General features: G+C 37.3%; 1 protein-coding gene across 3 annotated transcripts in view; it reads left to right on the top strand.

The window, feature by feature from the left end:
- Nucleotides 1-23,386, top strand: part of FEZ2 (fasciculation and elongation protein zeta 2) — a 76,105-nt gene extending 52,719 nt beyond the window's left edge. For 2 of the 3 annotated variants that reach the window (XM_072409165.1, XM_072409166.1), the window contains 3 exons: nucleotides 15,155-15,230; nucleotides 19,115-19,180; nucleotides 20,755-23,386. In XM_072409165.1, coding sequence (XP_072265266.1) covers nucleotides 15,155-15,230; nucleotides 19,115-19,180; nucleotides 20,755-20,771 — 159 coding nt within the window. In that variant the 3' untranslated portion in view covers nucleotides 20,772-23,386. Of the gene's footprint in view, nucleotides 1-15,154; nucleotides 15,231-19,114; nucleotides 19,181-20,754 lie in introns of those variants that run through there. The other variant, XM_072409167.1, reaches the window with a different exon arrangement.
- The last annotated feature ends 2,039 nt before the right edge of the window (nucleotides 23,387-25,425 follow it).

Here is a 25,425-nt window from a genome sequence, read left to right as displayed (position 1 = left end):
TACATTATACCGAATTATCGCATTTTCAGTATTGGATTAAATACAAACTCCTGTATCCAATCCAATACAAAATATTAGAAAATATATTTATGTGGTTTTGTCTATAGGTATGTGACGTTGGACGGTTGGACACTAGGGAGATGTTTTAGAAAAATATATTACTATACATTATACCGAATGATCGCATTTTCAGTATTTTTCATTTATTTATGTATTCTTGTTTAAGCTGAATTTTGTGTTTTTCCTTTAATTTTATTAAAAGTTATTTTTTGTTTTTTTTTTTTTACGTTTGTGTGTTTCAAACATTTTTTTATATTCATTATATCCACTAGTTCCCTATTCGGACATATTTCTGTAAGTTACAGGTCTACAATTTAAAAAAAAAAATTTCATGAAAACCTGTAACACTTTTGGTACAGAAATCTAGACCTCAGTGTAACGCCCAGGTGGTTAATAGTCAGTAAAGTTCAAGAACCTTGCTGTTAGTGTAATGACTTTGCTTTATATATTGGGGAGACCCAAGGACACTATAATTGAAATGGATCCAGTCCACCGGATATCCAGGTCGAAGAGTCGGGATGTTAAGCATTTTATTTGTTAATTGAATTATACAAATTTAAGGAATAAAATATGAATGCTCCTTGAGGCTGGGATAAAATACTTTTTAATAAAATACCACTTTTATTAATGCTGGATCCCTCAAAACTTGAGTCGTGCTACAAAACCTCTCCTGACAATTTAACACACAAATAATATCCGCTATAGGTGGGCATTCCCATTTCAATTGCATGCTAGCAATTTTGCATGTTAAGAGCAAACATGCTACAACATGGGAACAGATGAAGAAAAACTTAATCTAAAAATGTAATACTGAGGAGTCCGCATGTGCGGGAGATGCAGATGCAGATAACTCTTTAATTGGCTCCACATTCCTCTGGCTGCAGGGCGCACTACAGAGTCACAATGCCATCCAGCAGCACCACTAGAAAGAAGGCAGGGATTCGCCTATACAGGCAGCACCTGATTTCACAGATGAGGAACTCCGGTCTGAAACAGGGGGACCACAATCCCCGCTCACAGACTTCTTATAAGAAGTCAAAGTTGGTGCTGCTCTGAGGGCTGTATCAGCCATGTGAGTTAGGTGAGGTCGGGGGGTGGGGGGGGGCAGGCTCTGAGGATTCAGCATCAGGGTGGGAAGATGGAGGGGTGAAAAGCTCCCCAGCACTTCCCCCACAGACCCACAAACTTAGCTTCCCAGTACAGGGTGGAGACTACTGCAGAAATACACACAGCCCTTACTCGCCAGCACCAGGGCCTGGGGTTCATCACACAACTCCTCTGCTACAGGCTCTGGGCTGCATCTCAGCTCTCCTGCTATGGATCACTCTCAGCTTCTTATTGTAAATTCTAATACGCTGTCACAATTTGCTGCCCTTTTTCAGAACAAGCGCAGGCAATTATCACGGAGCTCAGAAAAGACCTCCAAGACTTAGGTACAAGGTACGACCATATAGAGCAAAAGATGGACAACACTATTTCGAGAGTCAACCAGAATTCCACCAAGATGACTTCTATGGATTCTCAAATGGGCTTAAAATTAATGATCTAGAGAACTTCCCGAATCCATTTGTAACCTGGATGAGGCGACCAGGAAATTCCTGAAATGCTGTTCCCAGATGACACCGCCACTATGCTTGAACTGGATGGGGTCCACAGAACGTTAACAGAAGCCAAAAAAGACGCCCCCCCAGGGACTTTATCATCAAACCTCATTACTTTTCCACAAAAGAAGCAGTCGTGCCAGCGGCCAGTCGTCCGGCACTAATACCCCTTCTTCAGATACTGTTGGTGAGAAAGATTCCATGCCATTGGGCCTTTCCTCTATGACTGATCTTTCAATTTCAAGGGAAAACAATTCCATTCTCTACTTTCTCAAATGGCCAGCAGCTATTATTGGATCTTGGATTACTGCACAAAGATGATTCCTCCAACCCACCTCCAGAGGGCTCTCAAGCTCCACTATATCCTCTGGAATAATGTTACAAGAGCAACCAAGCACAAGCATCCCACCTGAAAAAATGGACAGAGGGTCCTAGTTCTGGAATGAGCATTTCCTACCAGACTGTGATCACATGGCAACTTTCTTGTCCCTCTGATCCTGAATAAACCTTCCTTCGTGGATCGGACATCTGTCTGTTGAGAAGACTTCAGTCGGTTGTGTTGCAATAATAAGGCTTTTGTTACGATTTGTAGGCAGTGGTGGGCGATTGCAGTAGTGGCTCACCTTGTAACCCTGCCGTTATTGTCTTGTTTAGTCTGGTAAAACCAATATCTTATTTGGTTTTCCGCCACAGAGCTTGTTCCTTCTTTACCATCAGTCACTAGTGGAGGATGGATTGGGATAGTTGGGAAGATGATGGATAAATATAAGGAGTTTACCATGTTAAACACAAACATTGAGTTGCATAGTACTAATTGTACTGATAACCAAAAGGATTTGGCAAACAGTGCTGGTAAATGCAGCAATGGTTTAGAACGTGGTCCCCAACCTTTTGGAGCTTGCGGACCACTAAATGCACTGACTCCAGACAGCGTATGTGCGGGGAGCCGTGTTTCACTCAAATGGAAAGAGACTTCCCCCACGGTGAGGTCATGCTAGAACCTGCCCACTCTCTCATCTGTGGACACCATGCGCCCACCGCTCTAAGCCTGCAATGAGTATCGAAGACGTGGTCTGTGGCTTTGGCCGGTGCACCCCCCAAGAGGGATTCTTCCCCTGACCCTGCTGGGCGGTGGACCGGCCAAAGCTGCGGCCCACCTGTCAGGCGGCCGGGGGTTGGGGTCCCCTGGTTTAGGGAGCCTGTTCAGCAATGCTAGAATTCTGGCAAACAAAATAGGAAAGTTGGAAGCCTTAATGAAAGAACAGCCTTATGATTTAATTGGTATTGCTGAATCCTGGCTTTGTTTTTCACATGTCTGGCTGTCAATATTCTTGGTTATACTTTTTTTTCGTGAAGACAAAGAGTCAAACAAAAAGGTGGTGTCTGTCTGTATGTGAGAGGTGATCTGAAACTAAATGTAAGAGAAATTGTTGATGGAGCTTGAGACATTAGGGGTGGAGTCTAATATGGGGATGCATAATACAGCGTTAGAGTCTGCTAATGGCCCCCCAGTGCTACGGAAGAAATAGAGAATCAACTATTAGCACAGATAGAAAAGGCTGCAAGAGCTGGCGTAGTTTTCATTGGGAGATTTTACCTACCCTGACATTGACTGGAGTACTGGCACTACAGGTACAGCAAAAGAGCAGGACTTTATGAATTTAAAGCAAGATGATTGTATGGTACAGTTTATAGAAGCCCTAGCCCCCAACTAGAAATGATACTCAACTGTACTTAGTTTTTTCCAACACATAAATAAAATAAACAAAGCAAAGCTTTTAACAAATGTGCCTATGAAAGTGAATCTGGGTAGCAGTGACTATAATATGATTTAATTTAATGTAAGACGTAAACAGGAAGCAAGAACAGTAAAGAAAAACATTTAATTTTAAGTAAGCAAATTTTCCATTATTAAGGGTGTCTGTGAATTGGACAGGGAGAAAATATCCTCAAAGAGCACAGAACAAAAATGGGAATGTTTCAAGTCTGTTCTACACAAACACACTGAAGCATATATTTCAATGGGTAAAAAAGTTTAGGAGGCTAAGATGATTAAACCCTACGTGGCTCACAGCTATTGTTAAAAAAGCCATAAAAAATAAGAAAAGGGCATTCCAAAAATATAAAAATGAGAATCACTTCAAAATGAAAGAGGGATTGCAAAGGATTGCATTGAAAGTAAGAGCAAACCCAATTTTTTTTTTAAATATATTTAAATAGCATAAATAAATATAATTTTAATAAATAGCAAAAATATAAGATCTGAGCATGTATGCTCCTTAAGTTATGTCTCTGGGTTGGTAACTGGGGATAAAAAAAAGCAGATTTACTAAACATTTTTTTTTTTTTTGGCTCTGTGTACACAAAGGAAAATGGCAGAGCTCAAGTCCAAATTGTTAATAGCAATGTTACTGCCATAAATGAGCCACAATGGCCCTGATTTACTAAAGCTCTCCAAGGCTGGAGAGAACACACTTTCTTCAGTGAAGCTGGGTGATCTAAAAAACCTGGAATGGATTCCATAAAATCATTTGCTATTTGCTAGCAAATGTTTTGAATCCTGGACCAGATCCATTCCAGGTTTGCTGGATCACCCAGCTTCACTGATCAAAGTGTATTCTCTCCAGTCTTAGAGAACTTTAATAAATCTGGGCCAATGTCTCGAAATCGATATGATTGAGAAACGGGCAAAATTAAGGTTGACAAAGCACCAGGATCTGATGGATTAAATCCACATGTCCTCAAAGAGCTGAACTTTGTTATTTCAAAGCCATTGTTTCTATTTTTTAGAGACTCTTTAATCACTGGCTTGATACCAATGGATTGGCGTAAGGCCAATGTGGTTCCTAGCTTCAAAGAGGGAGCAAAGTCATTACCAAGTAACTACAGACCAGTAAGTTTATTGTCCATAGTTGGAAAGGGCACAGAGAGTTTGATAAAGAACCACTTAGAGGAGTTTCTGCTAGAAAATATTATAAGTGATAGTCATCATGGATTCAAGAAAAAAAGTTGAATATTCTCTCTTTTTATGAGGAAGTAAGTAAACAGGTAAGACAGTGGAATAGCAGTTGATAGTCTACGTGGACTGTGCTAAAATATTTGATACAGTACCCCACAGACAATATGCAAGTTAGGGTCAATAGGTTTAGAAAAGTCAATCTGTGAATGGATAGATCACTGGCTTAAGGACCCCATACAGAGAATAGCGATTAATGATTAGTCTGAAAATTCTAAGGTTATTAGTGGTGTACCCCAGAGTTCGGTGTTGGAACCTTTATGGTTTAACACCTCAATATAGAGTTTCGGATCAAATGTACAATTTCTGTGTTTGCTGATGACACCAAACTGTAATGGAATTAAGTTAATACAGGATGTCTCTAATCTACAAGCAGACTTGGATGTACTGATTGATTGGGCAACCAGGTGGCAAATGATATTTAATATTAAGAAATGTAAAGTTGTGCACATGGGGACGAACAACATTCATGCTTCAGACGTTTAAGGGGGCATATGATCACCCTGTATAAATTTATAATTGCTGCAACTTTTTTCCCGATCGTTACAAAGAACAAGAGGCCTCTCTTTGCGTCTGGTGGAGATGTTAAAGCTCCGTATAAGAAGGGGATTCTTCACTGTAAGGTCTGTGAAATTGTGGAATAGGCTCTCTAAGAAAGTAGTTTCAGCAACTACTATAGATTGCCTTAAGAATGAGCTGAATGCTTTTCTAGAAGTTTTCTCTAACACGCAGGGCCTCAATTCGCCAATAAACGAACGCAAAGCCTCCAATATTACCACCACCTTGCAGCGGACATAATGGCCCTACAAGACACTCATTTTATTAGACTGTCGGCCCTCACCTACCTACACAAACACTACCCGCTGTTCTACACGGCTAACACACCCTAAAATCATTGTGAGGTAGCTCTGTTGTGCTAAACACCTAAACGTCTAAGGTAGAGGTGGTAAGGTCCATTTTGTTGAAGGGAACACTATCCTGTCAGTTGGTCACATTTATTGACTAGCTTTTTTTTTTTTTTTTTTTTTTTTAGAGATCCCCTCTATTGGGCCTTACCTAAAGCACAAGGCACCTTCTTCTCTTAAATGTGGCCCTTAACCAGATTCTGGACAAATTGTGATCCTTCTGATATAAAATTCCCCAAATCAGAGCAATTAATTATCCCACTTGATCTGGCTGATATCTGGAGGGTATCCCTCATCCAGGGACTTCATGCTTTACTTTGCGGCCCACAAGGTAAATTCCAGGATTTACCATGTATTCACGTTAGCCCACACTATTCTCCTTGTCTCCTGTGCCCACATCCTGTCATTCACCTAGCCTGACCATGACCATGGTCATGCTCACAGGCCTGGAAGAAAGATTATCTGGTTACCGCTGTATGTTAAATGACAGCCTTTTTACAAGACAAATTAATGCGTATTGAAATATAAATATGAATTCTATCATCATAACAACCCAAATGACACATCCTATGCTACCAGTCGGGAAGCATTTAGAGGTACAATAATTAAACTCACATCTAAACCTAAAAAAGCTCAAAATCAGGTCATTGAAACTAAATTGAAAAACTATCAAGAACTCTTGCAACGCCAAAAATAGTCCACCCTCCTGGATCTTCGCCCACAAATCGAGGAACTGAGGACAGAGATAAACTTGAACCTGACTACTAGAGCTGAAAAGTTTCTTTGTTGGTCTGGTCATAGGTTTTTCACCTGGTTTGATGAACTGGGTCAACAATTCCTGGTTAACAACGTAAACCTCCACCCTAAAGTGCTTGCGGTGCTGCAAATAAAAAAAAAAAAAAAAAAAAGTTGCACAAAACAAAATTTTACTTTAAATAAAAGCGTTGTCTACCCTTTTATGTAAAGTAAAAATTCTGTGTTTAGGTACGCTTTAAGACACACACTGGCAGGAGCACCTAAACCCAAAACTGATTTTAGCAAAGTTTAGTGACATTTAGCAAAAATTATACAATTCTAATACTCCATTCTTCAAAAGGGTAGTTGAGGAGTTCTTTAGGTCCCCACATCTCCCTATACTCAAAACTGCTCACAAACCGAGGCTAGTGGAACCTTTCACTTTGGAAGAGATATTACAGGTCCTGAAACAACTGAAAACTAGCAGCACTCCGGGTCTTGACGGGTCTCCAACGCTTTCTATAAAAAGTTCTGATTTAAGTTAGGTCCCAGCCTAGTAGAGTACTTTAATGCGTTACATGAGGGGATGAACCTAAAAAGTGAAGCCAACCTAGCTCACATTAGTGTTTAATTCCCAAGTCTGATAAACCTAATACAGTGATTGAAATAGAAATGTAATACTGACTTAGGGGCCTTATGATTTTCACAACTGATCTGGGATGTGCTACAAAAACTCTCCCTTCAGTTTTATGTGCTAATAATATCTGATGTAGGTGTAGGTGCCCATTTTAATTGCAAGCTAGAAGAGATGGGATATCAGCAATTTTGCACTGCCTAGATCAGTGGTCGCCAACCTTTTCGGATCGGCGGACCGCTAAATTTTACCACACACACACACACACACACACACACTCACTCTCCCATCGCAGGTCCAGAGATACAACCCACCCACTTCCCTGAGCCTGCGATCCGTATGGGGAACGTGGTCTGTGGCTCTGGCTGATGCATCCCCCCAGCAAGGTCCTTTTCTTCGAGGGCGCACCGGCCAGAGCCGCGGACCACCAAAATTTTCTTGCAGACCACTGGTTGGTGACTGCTGGCCTAGATGATCTACCTTCATAGCCTCATAGCAGCATTTTTCCACATGGTAATACTTCTGAACTGACCAACACATCTTAGAAGCACATCTGCTACGACATGGGAACACATGAAGAAAAAATTACTTACCAACTCATTTATGGATTTATATTGTTTAGGGGTTTAAATGAGGCATACTAGAAGATTTGTTGGATACTTATGAGAATAAGATTTAGATGATTTAATGGTTGACTTATCATTGTCGAGATTAAATAGATGTCAAATACACAATTTTTTGGGATAATGTAATGCATATAATGAAAATATGGGCAATAGCATTTTTTTTTTTGGTGAGATTTGGTTTACAATTATTGGTTATAGTTAATTGTCAATGTGGATGTTCCACGGATATTGTGTAAAGTGGGTCAGGAAAAATGTAATGTGTATTAATTAGGATGTAGGTTGTTTTAAAGTCCTAGTCTTTAGAATATTTGAATATTTGAGAATATTCAAAGGTAGAATATTTGAATAGGTAGAGGATGGGGCCAAGGTAAAGCTCATATTAGAATATATAGGGGAAACAAATATTTTTATATATTTTTTTTTTTTAATAGAGCAAGAACTGGATGTAAGGGTGCAAGGAGAGGAATCTGAGGCAGGAGCCCCCACTAGTGACGTGTTATGTAATTATATAGTTGATGTAAGATATATATTGTGAGAAACGGTTGTCTGTGTTAGATGATTTACATCTCCAGAGGGTACAGGTGGACTTCTTGCAGGAGACATGGTTTTGTTCAGGCAAAGGTCCAACATTATATAATAGAAAATATCTATTGGGTTACCATGGTTATTCATGAGATGAGAAATCTTAAGAAGTGAGTATATTGCTTGCAAATATAGTGAACTGGCGATTTCAGGATATATATTTGGATCATGAAGGGAGAGTGCTTTTTCTAAAGGGGTTTTTGAATGGTAACCTTGTTGCAAGGTACTTGAAGAAAATATTAGATAAGTTGGAAACGTTTAAAGAGGAACTTTTGATTCTTGGAGGAGATTTTAATTTCATGCCTGGCCCTGTCTTGGACAGTTCTAGATCAGGCATTATTATATTGAATTACAGAAAAAGGTTATAAAGATGTTTTGCTAGTTTGCAACTGATTGATGTATGGTGGGTGAACAGGGATTAAACCTTTTTTTGATATACATGCTATATCAATTGTATACACACTGTCAATGGGAAAGATGGTACTTCCAGAGTCAATTGACCTGCACCCAACAAATATATATTCATTTAAACCAAAAGAAACTTATCTCCAACCAATACTTATCAGACTAGAGCTGAATAAATTGAAATATGTATCCATGTCATACACAGACAAAATAAAGAGTCATAAATATATTTATATCTTCACTGGCCCTCAACTAAATAGTCTGCAAGCTTGTATTTGTGTGGGTTCCATTCAAAAATATACTTCCATAAATGTCAGTACTTTGAAAATACCATAGATGTCAATGCTTTGAAACATGTCATAAATATCAATTCATTGAGGCATGCCCCTTGTTAAGGTGTGAACAATGATACATTTAGGAATGTACAAATTCCAGACTAGGGTATGAACTCTTACATTTGGATGACATACTCTAGCTCAATGCCGTCCAAACAATACACTGATGACCCACATGTCTGTTGGGTGTGGCTTAGTCTGGATTTGACTTCGGTTTGACCATTTATTCAGTGTGACTTCAACTCTGCCTTGTTTGCTGCCTGCCCTGACATCACCTTGTTGCCTGACCTTGCCTTGTCTGCCTCATGCCCTCACCTTGGTTTGTTCAACTACCTCACCTTGACTCACTGTGTTTAGACTGATAGCCATTCCTATAGTGAAGTCATCCAACCCTGTCCCCCACTGATGGGGAGAGCCTGAGCGCCACAACGTGGTGACCCCCTTGCAGCTAGGTAGTCTGGTGGCCACTGGGGTCACCGGCCCATCACTCTTTGCGGGGTGCGCTAGTAAAAATCCGGGTCACTTAGATTTCGCACCTCATGTAATCGTGTCTCACCTGTCAGGGCGAGGCAACCTGGAACACCATCAATTCATATATCTTCAAATACAGTTGTTTGGGCGTAACCAATATTATCAAACTTTTTGGATTTCTATCCCTATCCTTAGGACTAGGGATGAACAAAAATGTTTTTAGTGATATGGATATATCTGTTTGTAAAAAGATCCTGAAGTAAAGCCAGTGGACTAGTAGTCCAACCTCAACAGTTTATCACCTATCTGTTCTACCACTTTGGACATTTGGGCTCTGTTCATAAATTTCAGGTATTCTTCTCCAAGATCATCTACCATGATTGTCCTTTGGATTTTTTTAGAACTTATTTTCATTTAACTACATTATTTATCCCAGAGAAGCTGATCCTTAACAGAAATATCTAACCAGCCAATCACATTGCAGCAACTCATTTCATTTAGGCATGTAGACAGTCAAGACATCAGCTAACGTTCAAACACAGCATCAGGATGGAAAAGAAAGGCGAGTTTAGTGATTTTAAATTTGGCATTGTTGTTGGTGCCAGGTGGGCTGGTCTATTTCAGGCTGGGCTGGAGTATTTCATAAATTGCTGGTCTGCTGAAATTTTTCACTTGCAGCAATTTCTATAGTTTAGAGAATATTAAGAAAAGTGAAAATATGCAGTGAGTGTCAGTTCCCTGAGCAAAAATGCCTTGATGCCAAAGGAGAATATCCAGACTGGTTTGAAAGAGTGATAAAAAGGCAACAGTAACAGAGTAGCAGGAAGCTTTTTTTCCTAGTTCATCTCAGCTGAAATACATACTATTGTTAAGCCAAGCAGAAGCTCATCACCCACCCAACAAGTTTAGTTCTGCTTTACATAGCACCTATATTAGGAGGTATAATAGTAATGGAATCTAAGCCTACATTAATCTACTAACCTTGTACCTTTATGTCTTATTCTGTCTTCTAGGTTGTTCACTTAATCCAATAGCCAAGTATTCTGTTTTTGAAATTTTACACTTTCATAAAAATGTTTTTGTTTTTTTTTTTATCTTTAAAGCTGGCATTGCATTCCTGCATCTAACATGCTTTCCATAAATAATTTTACCTTTTTAATAATATTTTTATTTTAATTAACTTTTCATCATTTTCTTTCATCAGCTTTTTTGAGACATTGTTTAAAATCTTTTGTGGGTAAATCTTTTTACTGAGAGAATTTTTAACCCACTGGTAAATGAATCCAGGGCTAATTTACCCTCACTTCCGTGGTAAAATCATGAGGAAGAAAATTCAATTCTCTTGTACAATAGGTAATACAACTATATACAACTGCCTGCACTTGGTTAAATGTTCATAAATAAAATTACCTAAAGTTTTTACAAGTGAATTGGAAATGAACAAGTATTTAGTAAAGAATGTGATCAGTCACAAAAATGTGGCTTACCAATAATTTATTAGTGTACATTTCTTGTACATTTTATTGATATGTTAGGAGAATAAATGTTTGTTTTTGGACTAAGAAGGTAATTTAATACGGATGCATTTTATATTATAGAATAATGATTCACAATGCAGTTACTTCAATATTAGTTTTGAGTGAATAGATGTAATATCTTTGAGGAAATATCCGTGCTGAAAAAGAAAGCAATTTTGTAGTTTTTGGAATTAGGTGTGTGACCATCATCAGATCTAAATCACCCCTATAAGAAATGCTAAGTGCCATTTTATTGTGCCCACGTTTAGAAACTCCAATTATAGGAGACCTGTTCTTTTTAGGTTAAAAAAGTTGCTTAGTCAAAATACTGATAACTGAGAAAAATGAGTTTACTGTTTTGTCTTGTGACATTCATGGCTTCCTACTAGTTGTCATAGTTTACCAGATTTGGATGTTAAGGTAGGCCTGCACTAAAAGAAATAGGATGTTGTCATTGCTGACCTTCTATTCTGTGGCCAAAGACAACCAAGCCAAGTGGCCTTTGAGGGGTATTTATGTGTGTGGTTGGAGAATGTTGTATGCAGTATGGTTTGCTAAGGTTTATGCCTTCAGTAGTGTCACAGCTTTCGAGTACCTCCAAGGTATGCTTACCATACTATGATCCAGCCTTCTAATCTCTACTATAGTGTCTTCTCTGGTTTTCCAGTAAAATGTGTGTTCCAGCTTTACAGTTCACCCAAAATGTCTCCTGGCTTTCCAGTTACCTCACATTGTGTTCTTTCTATGCCCCTCCAAAGAAGCACTAAACTGTTCAATGGGTCCAGTTTCAAAAATTCCAACTTATTTTTGCGGTCAAGGAAAAAAAGAACCTTGATTGTAGCAGTTATTCAGTGTTGTATATAAAAAAAAACTATATGAATATTAAAAATATGAAAATCTGATGTTTGTAGTTCTCATACCACTGACAAGATTTTATCATTACCAGTTTAATCATTTGCAGATATTAATGACCAGCAATTTCCAATGACATGCAGATATCACCAACAACTTGACATTGCCCTACAATGACCTGTTGGTATAATTGACAGGCAGATGTCACCAACGATGAGCAGATATTGATGACCCACAGATACTAATACATGCAGACAAATGGCTTTCATGGGCAGATGCTCCAGTAACAGGCAGGTTCCCCAGTGATGACCAGGCACCCTTTTGGCACAAGGTAGTCAGGTTGGGGTGAGCTAGGATGGTATTGGATGGAAGGGAAGGTTTCCAGGATGTAGATGCTTTTTAATTTATTATATAGTGTGGGCTAAAGAGGCATTGCCCCAACTCTGCTGCTAGTCCACTGTTTTGAATAGCATCTCACACCAGGTTGCTTTGCTTTTCCCCCTGACTTAACAGCAAATCTCCAGTAGCAATGAGGGAAAAAAAGCTACAACTGAACCTAAAACTGCAGTCATCAGTTGGATAATGGGCCCACTCTGGATAGCATTAAAAGCAGTCCAGAGGTCCAAACTCCCCAGCCTACCCTGCAACTACATTTTTATATGGGAAATGTAGCATTCTAAATAAGGACTGTATAGAGAAAATAAAATGGAGCTAAGTTATTGTTACCACTTTACCATCCTAATTATCCTTTAGCAATGTTTTAGCAGTTTTAAAATTCATTTTTTTTCATCTGTTCCAAATTGTCTTGTTTGCTCAAGTCTGAGCTTTACTGCAGTAAATTTAATTGGGTAAGGAGTCCTAGAGTGGGATAAACATGTGAGGTCTGTGTACAAATGTCTACATAATATTACAGGTTATATATAATATTCACTGGTTATTTACACAGCTTTGTATTTAAAAGAACTGATCACCTTTAGTAGTAATGTTTGAAACTCTTAATATGTCACATGATTATTTCTCATGGGGGTTTCTATGACAAACCTTCGAGATTAGAAGTTCCTACAGCTGTTTAGTTGAAAAAATGAAGCAACTGCTAATTGATATTTAAACAGTAATGCAAACCCCACCTGTTTATATTTGTTCAATCTTTTGCCTCTCTTGTCCCCAGATTGAAAAACCCATTAATTGTTCCTAGACTAGTTAACGCCCAGATATAAAAAAAGTGCCTGAATGGAAACTGTTTCTCATCCTTGCCTGGGTAAATCCTCCTTGTCAAGTTACTAAATCATCTGTAAAAAGATGCTTTGGGATTGGGACAATCTGCCCTTCAGCTCCAACACTAATCACTGCAGTGCCACTTAGCCAAGTCCTGGTTCACTTATCATAATTGCAGATTGACTGATCAGAAGTATTTTGAGTATAAAGGCTCCTAAATATGGGTACGCCTAACTACTAAATAATAAACCGAATTTTAGACATGCTAGGATACATATTTAATGCAGTCTTCATTAGTTCCCCAGTAAATGTATTTTTAATTCAACCTGTGTAAGTACCTTAATTTTACCTAGTATTAGCCTGTTTAGTCGTAGTGTCCTGAGAATGCTAAAAAAAAAGAAGAAAACAGAATAGCAGAGTCCAGCTCATTCATTTACTGACCAGTCATAAGATGAAGTGATTTGAATGTTGCTGGCCACCATTTAACCTGTAAGACTGAGAACATCTGATTCAGAGAAAGAAGTACTGCTGGGGAACGACCTAGAATATAAAGGTGAGTATTTGAGTAAAAGCTTCTTTTTTTATTTTATTTTTTAACATATTGTTCATTTTTGCTGAAGTTCTGCTTTTAATCATGTGCAAACAGGTAAACTATTAGCAAAGAAATATTGGTGGTGGTTGGTGGGGGTTGACTTGAGGTTGAGGTCTGTCTGCAGTGCAGTGAAAGAGAAATAAAAACATAGTATTATCATGCAAATAGGTGACAACCCCTATCAATTGTGCCACAACCCTAATTAAATAGGTAAGTACAGCAACAGTGCATGTAGTATCTGGAAAATGCGTTGCACAACTCAGATCAAAGACAACTTGACTGTTTAAGTGTCCTTGATTTTCAAATGCTCTTTGGGCTATTATCAACATGAGTGCCAAGGATACGGTTTGATTTCAGTATTCAGGTAGGGAAAATGAACTATTTTACTCTATTTACAGAGTCGTCATTACATAACATTGCTGTATTATTTGTAATTTTGTAAGTTAGGACAGCCCTTCTGAAAACACTTCTCTAATGAAAAATTTCTTCAGGAGAGACCTTTCTGATGCAGAATGACCTTATATTTTTTGTCTTCTTGCTGTGCTCACTTTGCCCTGTTTTTCTTCCCAATGTTCAAATCTGCAATGTATGAACAGAAATTGAGAGCATGATTCTGATTGTAACATTTATTTGAATTGATTGTTCTAAAGTTTTTAAAGAATATGGAGGTTTTGGAAAGGTTGCTAGCACTTACCTGTGGGATTGAAGAAATATTTAAAGCTGAACTCCAGGAAAAACCATAAATAAAAAAAAACTTAGCTCTGCAAGGTTTATTGTCTTGGAAGTTATGCCTAAAGGAGCTGGTGCAACTTTTCATCAGTCTGACTCTTCATATTGTGTGTGGGCACGCAGCATCCTTCCCCTAAAATGGAGAGCTTTGGGCTCTGCATTATAAGGGATATCAGTACCGATGATTACAGAGAAGGCTGTGTGGGACTGGTCAAACGGAGTTGGAGCCTGTGGGAGCAAGGGAATAAGGTTTAATAGAATTAGAAAGGCTTGTATCTTGTAATAGATCACAAAACAGGTCAGATATTCAGCACTTTCATAATATTTCCTAGTTATTTATAGACTTACAAATACAATCCGTTATACAGTCTCTTATCAGTAATGCATTTTTTTCTTCAATTTTTTGCGAAAGGAATATTTGAGGCTTTACCATATTCTCTTATTTCCTCATTAATGGAAAAGACCTATGTGACATCCTACAGCAAGGTAAGTAAGTAACAGAGCTTCCCAGGTCTCAAGAATGACAGCAGTTTTAAAATGTTCCTATTTAAAAAGGGGAACAAAAAAGAATCCTAGTTTGGTGTTAAATGCAGATATGCCTGTATTTTACAAAAATACAGGCGATTCTTGCTTGTGTATGACAAAATAATGTGAACATCTTTCCATAAAAGCCAAATAGTTACTCAGGACTTTCTAATGTAGCTTAAAAAATAAAAATCATCAAAGGAAAGGCACTTTCCCATGTTACTGTTCCTATATGAAAAAACACAATTACTGATTTAATAAGGTTTCTTCCTAGACATGCATTGTAATGTTATCTGGGATTCAAGGTTCTTGATGGGGTATAATATATTTTACCAAATTATTTTATTTTCACAGTATTTAACCACAGTTATTCCATATGAGAAAGAAAATGCTCCACCTTCCGTTGAAGATCTTCAGATACTAACCAAAAGTAAGTAGACATTTTTTTTACTTTACTTATTATAGAAGAAGCAATATATATAATTATATAATAATAAGACATAAATTTGGGAGGGGGGACATTTTTTTCTATGGGGAACATCATTCAATAAATTTGACTGCAAGGTTAATGTTTTTGACAGCTTTTTGTAAAAAATTCAAGTTAATGTCTGTTCCCATTGTCTAACGCGTATATACCATTCTATAAATAGGTTGCTTTTAGGCATTAACAAAGCAAACTGTAACAGCTACTGGTAAAATCATACCGTGTTTCCGCGATGATAAGGCATCCACATCAAATAAGCCACCCCCCGATTTTTGCTTAAACAATTAAAATAAAGCACCCCCCGCAAATAAGACATCCTCCGATACCTGATACTGTTTGCCTCTGTGTGACTCCTCGATGCTGGCTACAGTGCAGAATGAAACTGAAAGTAACTTCAAGTAAGCTGCTGATCCCTGCCCTAACAGAGTCTGTTACCCGGCCGTAGAAGCCAAAAAAAAGTGAGTCAGTGATCAGAAGGGGACAATCAATGGCACATACGGTAGTGATCAGAAAGGGGACAATCAATGGCACATGAGTGATCAGAAAGGGGACAATGAATGGCACATGAGTGATCAGAAAGGGGACAATGAATGGCACATGAGTGATCAGAAGGCGACAATGAATGGCACAGAGTGATCAGAAGGGGACAATCAATGGCACATGAGTGATCAGAAGGGGACAATGAATGGCACATGAGTGATTTTCAACAATAAATGTGTACTGTAGTCGTCTTCATGGAAAAATAAGACATCCCCCTGAAAATAAGACCTAGGGCATATTTTGGCATTTCAAAAAATATAAGACAGTGCCTTATTATAGGGCAAACCAGGTAAGCAAATTGTTCATTATCACACTTTCTTCCTGATAAGTGGGATAGCACTATGATGTCTTTCTTTTTACTTCAAAGCTTTGTCTATAGGTTGCATTAAATACACATTGGACAAAATATACAATTGAAACTGGGTTTTACATTAAGGAAAATATTGTTATTTTTTTATAAAACAGTCATCTAGTTCTGTCTGACACAAAGATAGCCATGAGGGTGGGAAAAGCTATGCATCTGCATATAGAACCGATCCTACCAATTATTTAAAAATATAAAAGACTTGATTTTATTAGGTCACAGTACATATTTAGAGTAGTTTTGGATACAATGACCTGCATTTTAAATTAACTATTTACCTTTCAAAACAATTTTTTGTACTCAAACTCAACATATTTCCCATTATTCATTAATCACATTTAGAGACTGTTAAAGATACCAGGTATGTCAAGCCATAAAGAGTGTGAACCAACACAACGCCAATACTCAAAACTTCCATTAGGGCTTAGTCTACATGGACTGTTTCCCAAGCGTTGAACCTGAGGCTTTAAAAGCCCATGTCCCCATTCATTCCAATAGGCTAATCTACACCACGTTTCCTTCAGGCACGTTTTTAAGCGTTATCTTAAACGTTGCTTGCAACGTTTAAAAAATTAAAATTCGGGAAAACGCATGAAAACGCTTCTATTGAACTCAATGGAGGCTTTTTCAAGCATTTTTAAGCTTTTATGAAAGCTTCTATTGAAAACAATGGGGGCTTTTATAAACATTTTTAGCAAGACTTTGGAAGCCCCCTTAAGTCCCTTAAAGGGTTAAAATATGTGTAAAAAAAATTGGACGAGGCTTTAATGTCAAATTATTTTATTAAATGTGTGTGTTTGTGTAACAAAACTTTTTTTTTTTTTTTTACAGGTTATCCCACTGACAGGATGATTTCCAGGGTTGCAATGAGCACAGCCCTGGAAATCCTCCTGACAGTGATGGATCACAGGGCACTAGGGGTTAAATGAGGACAAGCCTCTCCATTCACCCCTAGTGCTCTGTGATTGGCTGAGAAATAGGAAACCCTGATGACAGCTCAAGCATCATCAGGATTTCCCTTCCCTTAGCCAATCGGGGAGCAGAGCAGTCGGCGGAGCTCTGCTATGCTGACAGCTTTGCTCCCCTGATCGCTCCCGCAGCCCTAGAGGAGATACAGAACACATGTCACAGCTCCTGATGCTTGAGTTGTCATCGGGGTTTCCTATTTCTCAGCCAATCACAGAGCACTAGAGATGAATGGGCACAAGTCTCCCCATTCATGTCTAGTGCTGAATGGCTGAGAAATGTAAAACCTCAGCCAATCACAGAGCACTAGGGGTGGTGAATGGAGAGGCTTGGCCTCATTTAACCCCTAGTGCCCTGCTATCCCTCACTGTCAGGAGGATTTCCAGGGCTGTGCTCATTGCAGCCCTGGAAATCATCCTGTCATTGAGATAACCTGTAAAAAAAAAAAAAAAAGTTTAATTACACAAACACACACATTTAATAAAATAATTTACCATTAAAGCCTTGTCCAATTTCTTTTTACATTTTAACCCTTTCAGGGAATGAGTAAGGGGTTTATATACCCCTGTACTCAATCCCTGAAAGAGTTAAAAGTAAAACTTTTTAAATGCTTATGTAAAATTGCGGCAATTTGCGGTAAACTGCGTCATAGGCGTTTTATAAAAGTTTTTTAGCGTTTTAAAGTTAAGCTTTAAAACGCTTGTAAAAAAGCATAAAAACGCATATAAACGTGGTAGGAACGTTTATATGCGTTTTTAAAATCATTTATGTAGACCCAGCCTAACTCTTGCAAAAAAAAACTGGGCTAAAAAATTGCAATTCCTTGCAATATTGAAAATTTTAAGATTGTCCACATCTCTCGTACTCTACATCCAAGAGCCGCTGCACAATTTTTAGGCCACTTGACTCATTACTGAGATTAACAACAGGTTGGGACTGCTGCGCTTAATGTCTTAGCTGGTAAGGAGGGGGTTTATATACTAGTATGTGAATTGCCAAGGTGTTATATCTGTTAGCTGGTAAGAAAGGGATTAGAATATTTTTATATGAACTATGCCCATGTTTTAAATTACATTTCAGTTGTTTGTTTGAGCTGTTGTTTAGATGGTCCTTCCCCACAAATGTTGACAATGACAAATTTTAATCAAAGGCTGCTTTTGTTGCATATGGCTCATTACATACTGTATATTCCATTTTGGTAAAATTAAAGGTTCTGTAAAAATTCAGTCCTATGATTTTAAATGTTTTTAAAGGAGTACAACAATGGCTATGTATGGTTGGCTGTTGTTATAGGGTATTCTGTCATCCGAAAGATTGATAGAATATTAGAATTGATTTCTGATGGCATGAACTGGACTGGAGGGCTGGGCATGACTCCACTGTCTTGGTCCATCTTGCACTAGTGACAAAATACATAAAAGGTTAACTGTGCTTAAAATCAATTTAGAGATTTAGGCTGGAGGTTGAAGGGACATGCTTTCTAGGTTTCATTCTCTAGACCAATGTTTCTTAACCAGGGTTAGTCCAGAAGTCACTAGGTGTTCCTTGAGCAAAGAGCAGCTTGTGCCCTAGGTTAATTTGATTGGCACCAGTGATCTTTTTGGCTGTTAGGATGCCTGGCTTCCCAATGACCAGCAATGAAGGAGGATAAAAGAAAGGGTTCTGAACACTAAAAGCTATTAAAAGTTGTCCAATGGAGCCAATTCTAACCAAGTTAGTGGACTGTATGTTTGTGATGCATTATAAATTGCTATTACTTTATAAATAATAGTACTATAGAATTAGAATGTTGACCCAGGGAGTCCCTGGAAACTTTGTAATAAGGAAAAAATATGTCCAGATTCCTCGATTGGACCATGTTTTTTTTTATATGATTTTTTTTTTTCTATCCCCGCAATTAACTGTTTCTTACAAACTGACTTGCTGTGTAATATTATTTTTTTTTTTTTAATTTCGTCAGTTCTCAGTGCAATGAAAGATGACAGTGAAAAAGTCCCAACATTGCTTACAGACTACATTCTAAAAGGTATGTTTTGATATATTGAAATTAAATTAAACTCCAATGGTTAAGGTCTAATTTTTTTTCCCTTTCGGTTTGTTAGGCCTGATATGCCCAAACAGAATTATTACCAATTTTTGGCTTTCTGAATGGTTTTAAATTTGTCAGAAGCCCCAAAACATTCATGAACAAAGCCAGCATGTAAAGAGAGCTTGCTATATTTACTAGTGGATATTTAGTGGCAAATAAGATGTTTAGGGAGCATATGAGCACCCTGTATAAATTTATAAATGTTCCATATAGAGAACTCTCTTTAGCTATTCACTTTATTGCAAAGGACAAGGTGTACTCTTTATATCTGAAGGAAAAGAATAGTCTTTCGGTTGTCTGTGCAATTGTCTTTCAAAAAAGTGTAGTCTTGAGATGGTTATCACTTACATTTTCTATCCAAGCATCCTTAATTATTCTCAGAGATCTCGTCAGTTTCCTACCTTAGAGTACCTTAAAATTGACCTTTCTCAGGAATATACAAACCTCAACTTCCACGTGACAAGAGATAAAGAAACCCACTCCCTTCTCCAGGAGCAACATTTGTATGTCAACATTTGTATAATTTTGAGGTTTCATAGTCCAGCTATCTTTGTTTTCTTTCTTTTTTTTTGGTTTTCCTTGTCGTTGTTGTTGAATAAGCTGAATTAGTGTTTATTTTTGGACCTTTTACCTTTCCATTTCTATTTTTCTTTTTCTTTCCTGTCCCTTGTCTAAAAGAGATCTGTTTGTCCCTTTTAATAGAATTTTTTTGCTTTTGCTGTATTTAACAATTTTGGTAAAGTCTCCTAACAAAATGATTTCCAGTGTTTAGTGCCTTTTTTTCTTCACCAACAGCTCTAGTGAGGCAGAGTGGTCTCCTACCTGACAATTAAATCAAAGTTCCACTGTAGCAGGAGAGAGAGATTGCTCTGCTGGAACTATGATTTAGTTGTTGGGCAAAAGGACCAACTGAAGTTTACAGATGGGACCCGTCATTGTGTACTCCTTCCCTAGTGGGAGGGGAGTGATATTTGGCAGCTTCCAGATACTAATAAGCTGTCCACTTGGAGACCCTCACAACACAGAGATCATGTGTGGATGAGGCACTCCACCCAAACAATGGCTCCTATTTATATATATATATATATATATATATATATATACATACATACCAGTATATATATATTTGTATCTACACAAACCAAAGATCTATGGATTTAGGCAACCTTAAATCTTTTTTTTTTTTTTTTTTTTTAATTGTTCAATTAGAAAGGATAAGACATGCAGTGTCTGGATCCTTCCACCAAGGAAGTGAATAGTTCTAGGATGTGGCCAGGGTTTATAAAATAATCTATTTCAACCAAAGTGAGCATTTCTTTTTAAAAAGCATGTCGGTGTTACTGAGATATCACTAAAATTTACTAGTATGTAATATCAAGTAATCTGTTATTTTCCTAGTTTACATCTTTGGAACTTTTAGATGTAAGCCAGTTCATGTTTAGCCTTTACTTTATCTTTTTTGTAAAAAAAAAACAAAATAAAAAAACATTGATTTTTTGTTTTCTTTACAGTGTTGTGTCCTACCTAGGAATTATGTATCTTCATGGGATGACCTAATTTGTGTATCAGAGGAACCATTTTTAAACAACTTCATAGAAGAATTTCTTTCATCTGTATCCCTTTTCAGTTTGTCAACTTGGTGTTTTGAGCATGTTGATATGATTAATCAGCTGTTGCCCTGGTCTGTGTTAAGCACTCGGTTTGAGATTATGTGTTTAGATTTAATTTGTCTTTGTGTTGAGTATAATTTTACAGTACCAATTAGATCCTATTGTGAAGACCCGTCAAACACATATAAGCTGCCAACATCCCTAATTTGAACTATTGCATGGAAAAAAGATATATATGTGGAACTTTTAAGGCAAAACATGTATCATAGATAAATGTATAAAATACAACTTTATTCATACAAGCAACACATACAACAAACAAATTATTAAAAAATATCTTGTGCCATCTCCATCAAAAGTAGGAGATTGCAGATACACACTTAAAATATATAGTGCTACATATTTTCACCCATCCACCAGGATAGTACACATTTTAGATATGTCATAACCCAACGTATTTCGCCGATAGATTCTGCTTTCTTAGGGATTCAGTACATACAAATATTAAAAGTATGGCTGCACTACAATACAGAGAAATCACTGTTACTTAATAATCATTATTCATATACTTATTTTTTTTATAAAAATTTTTTTAGATCGCCATAATACATACCATCAAAAGCATAACATATTGGTGCAACTTTAACCTGGTTTAGGAATGAGCACAAAGGGCAAAAGAAAGGGACCACAGTACAAGGGGACAGAGAAGTACCCCCACTCACACTCCAAGGGTATCCAGCAGAAGAATGGTTTCAAAATTTTGTAGATGTTGGCTGAGTGCATGGATTACTTAGATGTTAAATCCATGGAAGATAGCAGGACAGCAACTGCAAAGACAACTATGCATAAGTACATGTAAAGAGGCCATAACAACTATAATTTCCTTAAAAACTCTTGTATATCGCTCAGTGGACAGCAATTGTTGCAAACCCATTTTTTCAATATTGTATATATATATATATAAGCATGTGTCTATGCCAAAACCTGTCCAAATATATATGTACAACAGCCCATCCCCCCAATCACATATATATGTACCATACAATTATCACTGTCTGGATGTGTAAACCCCCAGCATCAAACACAAACACTATTTTAAAAAGTGGGACACCGTTATATGGGTTCCGAGTCAGCCTGGTGTAGGTGAGTATAAAGGGAGAAGGTTGTTTCTATGGCTTCTCTGATGCCTGGATGACCTGGGCACTTGTGGGTGATGTGATGTTTCCCTACCTCCAAGGGGACCTGTGTTCAAGAAATTGAATTTGTGAGTACATTTTGATTGGCATATTAATAATTTTTTTTGTTTTCCATTGACGATAACTATATTATTGAAATCTAGGATTTGTATATGAACATGGGTGAAAATATGTACCCCTATATATTTTAAGTGTGTATCTGCAATCTCCTACTTGTGATGGTGATGGCGCAAGATATTTTTTAATAATTTGTTTGTTGTACGTGTTGCTTGTATGAATAAAGTTGTATTTTATATATTTATCTATGATATATTTACTGCCTTAAAAGTACCACATATATATCTTTTTCCTTGGAATATTTTTACAGTAGATGCAACTGAAAATGTGCATCATCCCATGATAATATTAGAAAGAGGAAACAAGTTTCATATAGATATAGTTTTATCTAGCCACTAATGGCAATCCCTTAGCTGAGTTCAGGAATATTTTATGATTATATAGATGAGATCAAAGTGCAATTTGTATGATATATAAACATATGTTCATTTTTAAAAACAAAATTGAAACATATAAGCACATTTTTCTCAAAGAAACTCTACCACTTTGCTCATTCTAGGCAAAGTAACAAAATCTCTTTATAGGTCACCATTCACATCCATCAAGTGTATAACTTACATTGATATCCTGGGTGTGGGTGATAAAGCCCCTGTCACATCCCCCCAAAAGTAAAAGAGGCAGCATTATAACCTTTTCTATATCTATCCTTACAGGTTCCCTTCAGGATGGCATGTTTTCATGCCTCCCACCTCTTTGTATGTTGAAAGACAGGAAAAAAATTCGGTCTGCTGTGTTGAGGTTTACTGTCTTGGTACCCAGTATGCCAGGAGGTCTACTGTAATGGTAGACAGTAATGCTCTTCTGATTATAAATGTTTAACTTTGGGTTAGTGAATACATTGTTATACAAAAGTAATTTAAATACTGTAACAGTTTTCTGCTTTGTGAATTGGATAATTCAGGCCAATATGTTGCCATTGTGCATGTTTTATAGTTAGATATTTGTATATATTTTTTATTCCTTGGAGGACATAAGGTATTTTTAGATGGCATAACAGTTTATTAATGATTCAGAATGTATATTTTATTGTTGTTTTCATGCATTATTCTTTAATAGTCACATTTAGACCCTAATTAAATTTGTTTTTAAAAGACGTAAACATTTAATTTGACCTATATTTTTACATTAAAAATCATGTGCCTGATAGATTCCACCATAAAGCAATCATCTTTCTGATGTTGTATATTTTCATAAACCTGATTAAAACCACTCTAACATCATGATTGTATGAACTTTTCATGTCTTTAATACAGTTGAAGTTCAGAAGTTTACATACACTTAGGGTGATATCTTTAAAACTCATAACCGCTTCTATTGATTTTTTTTTTTTTTCAATCGAGTTTGAGTTTTATAAAAACAGAAGTACAACAGTATACAGTTAGGTCCATAAATATTTGGACAGAGACAACTTTTTCTAATTTTGGTTTTGTACATTACCACAATTATTTTAAATGAAACAACTCCGATGCAGTTGAACTGCAGATTTTCAGCTTTAATTCAGTGCGTTGAACAAAAAAATTTCAAAAAAATAGGAAGATCTAAAGCCTTTTTTTACACACACTTAATTCCAGGGGCTCAAAAGTAATTGGACAAATTAAAAAGCTGAAAATAAAATGTTCATTTGTAATACTTGGTTAAAAACCCTTTGCTGGCAATTACAGCCTGTAGTCTTGAACTCACGGACATCACCAGATGCTGGGTTTCCTCATTTTTAATGCTCCACTAGGCTTTTACTGCAACGGCTTTCAGTTGCTGTTTGTTTGTGAGCCTTTCTGTCCAAAGTTTAGTCTTCAACAAGTAAAATGTATGCTCAATTGGGATCAGATCAGGTGACTGACTTGGCCACACAGGAATATTCCACCTATTTGCTTTAATAAACTCCTGGGTTGCTTTGGCTGTATGTTTTGGGTCATTGTCCATCTATATTTTGAACTGCCTCTCATGAGCTCTGCTGTCCCACATGCACAGATAACAGAGATACTTGGTTTATCCGCGTTGTTGACCAAGAAGGAAGCGTACCATTTTAAGGTCAACACAGATGACCCAATTGTGTTGGTGATATTGCAGCAACTAAATGACTCTCTTTATGTCTGCATATTCTTCACAAAGAAAAACTAAATGGCCAATGCCCAAAAATATTGCCATTGTGAGCGAGGACACACTTTAAGCTCCGCTTAGAGCTATTGATGAATAGATTCAGTTGAGTTATAGAATGGAATTCCCAATTCCTCCAATAAATCAGGTATGTTATGGCAATACACAAAGCCACTGTCAATTCTAAAGTACTGCAGAAATGCAATTTCTCTGGTTTGAAACTATGATACCTTTGTTCCTTTTTGAAGTAAGTTTTTCTCACGCAGTCTTGATGCTAGGAGTTCTGAAGCATTCTTCAGTAGTCCCAAATCACAAGCCAAATCATTCAACTCATGCTGATCAAACCCCTTCTGAAGAGAGTCCTTCTTAATTTCAAACTCTTCATCATTATTTTTACCTGGTTCATCACCATAATCATGTTCGTCAAGAGAAAGTAGTGTAACGAAAACCGAAACTGGGCGTATAGCCGATGGTAGACTAAGATACTCTGTTCCATTTTTTTTTCTTGGTATATCCTGAAATTTTCACTATACAAAAGTAACAATCATTGAAATGATCTCCTGGCTGTCGCCAAACCATAGGTATACCAAATTACATCTTATCTTGTGTTACCTTTGTCCACATCCATAAACCCTGGACACACTGTCTGCACACCTTATGATGGGTCCAAGACTTAATCACCAAGTTTACCTGTGAAATATGCCAAATATGCTTGCTCTACAAATGTGCTGATGTTCGCCCTTTTACTGGGAATGGTGAAACTGTCACAAATATACCTAACTGAATCGGTTGTTTAGGCACTTACGACAAGAAACAGCAGAGCCAGACATGATCTCGATAAGGTAAGGAAATACATGTGTAAGTTGAAAAATAAATTTTGCTTCTTCAGTACGTAGAGCAGGGCACAACCTCTGACCACACTGTCTTGCGTGTAAATGAATATCCTATACAAATCCATGCTACAGTAAACTGCAATAAAATAAGCAGTAGAAAAAAAACCTGACGTAATAGAAGAAAACTGCACTTTTAGAATCGGCATACCTATTTAAGTGTAAATAAGCTTAAAAATTTAAGTCAACCAAACGTGTGTTCAAAAGTGATCCCCAGTGTAACGTATAAAACATATCGAAGGAAGGAAAATAGGTAATGTCCATGACAAACAATA

The sequence above is a fragment of the Pyxicephalus adspersus genome, chromosome 4, assembly GCF_032062135.1.
Source record: "Pyxicephalus adspersus chromosome 4, UCB_Pads_2.0, whole genome shotgun sequence".
Classification (NCBI taxonomy): domain Eukaryota; kingdom Metazoa; phylum Chordata; class Amphibia; order Anura; family Pyxicephalidae; genus Pyxicephalus; species Pyxicephalus adspersus.
This window is presented reverse-complemented; position numbering and strand designations above follow the sequence as displayed.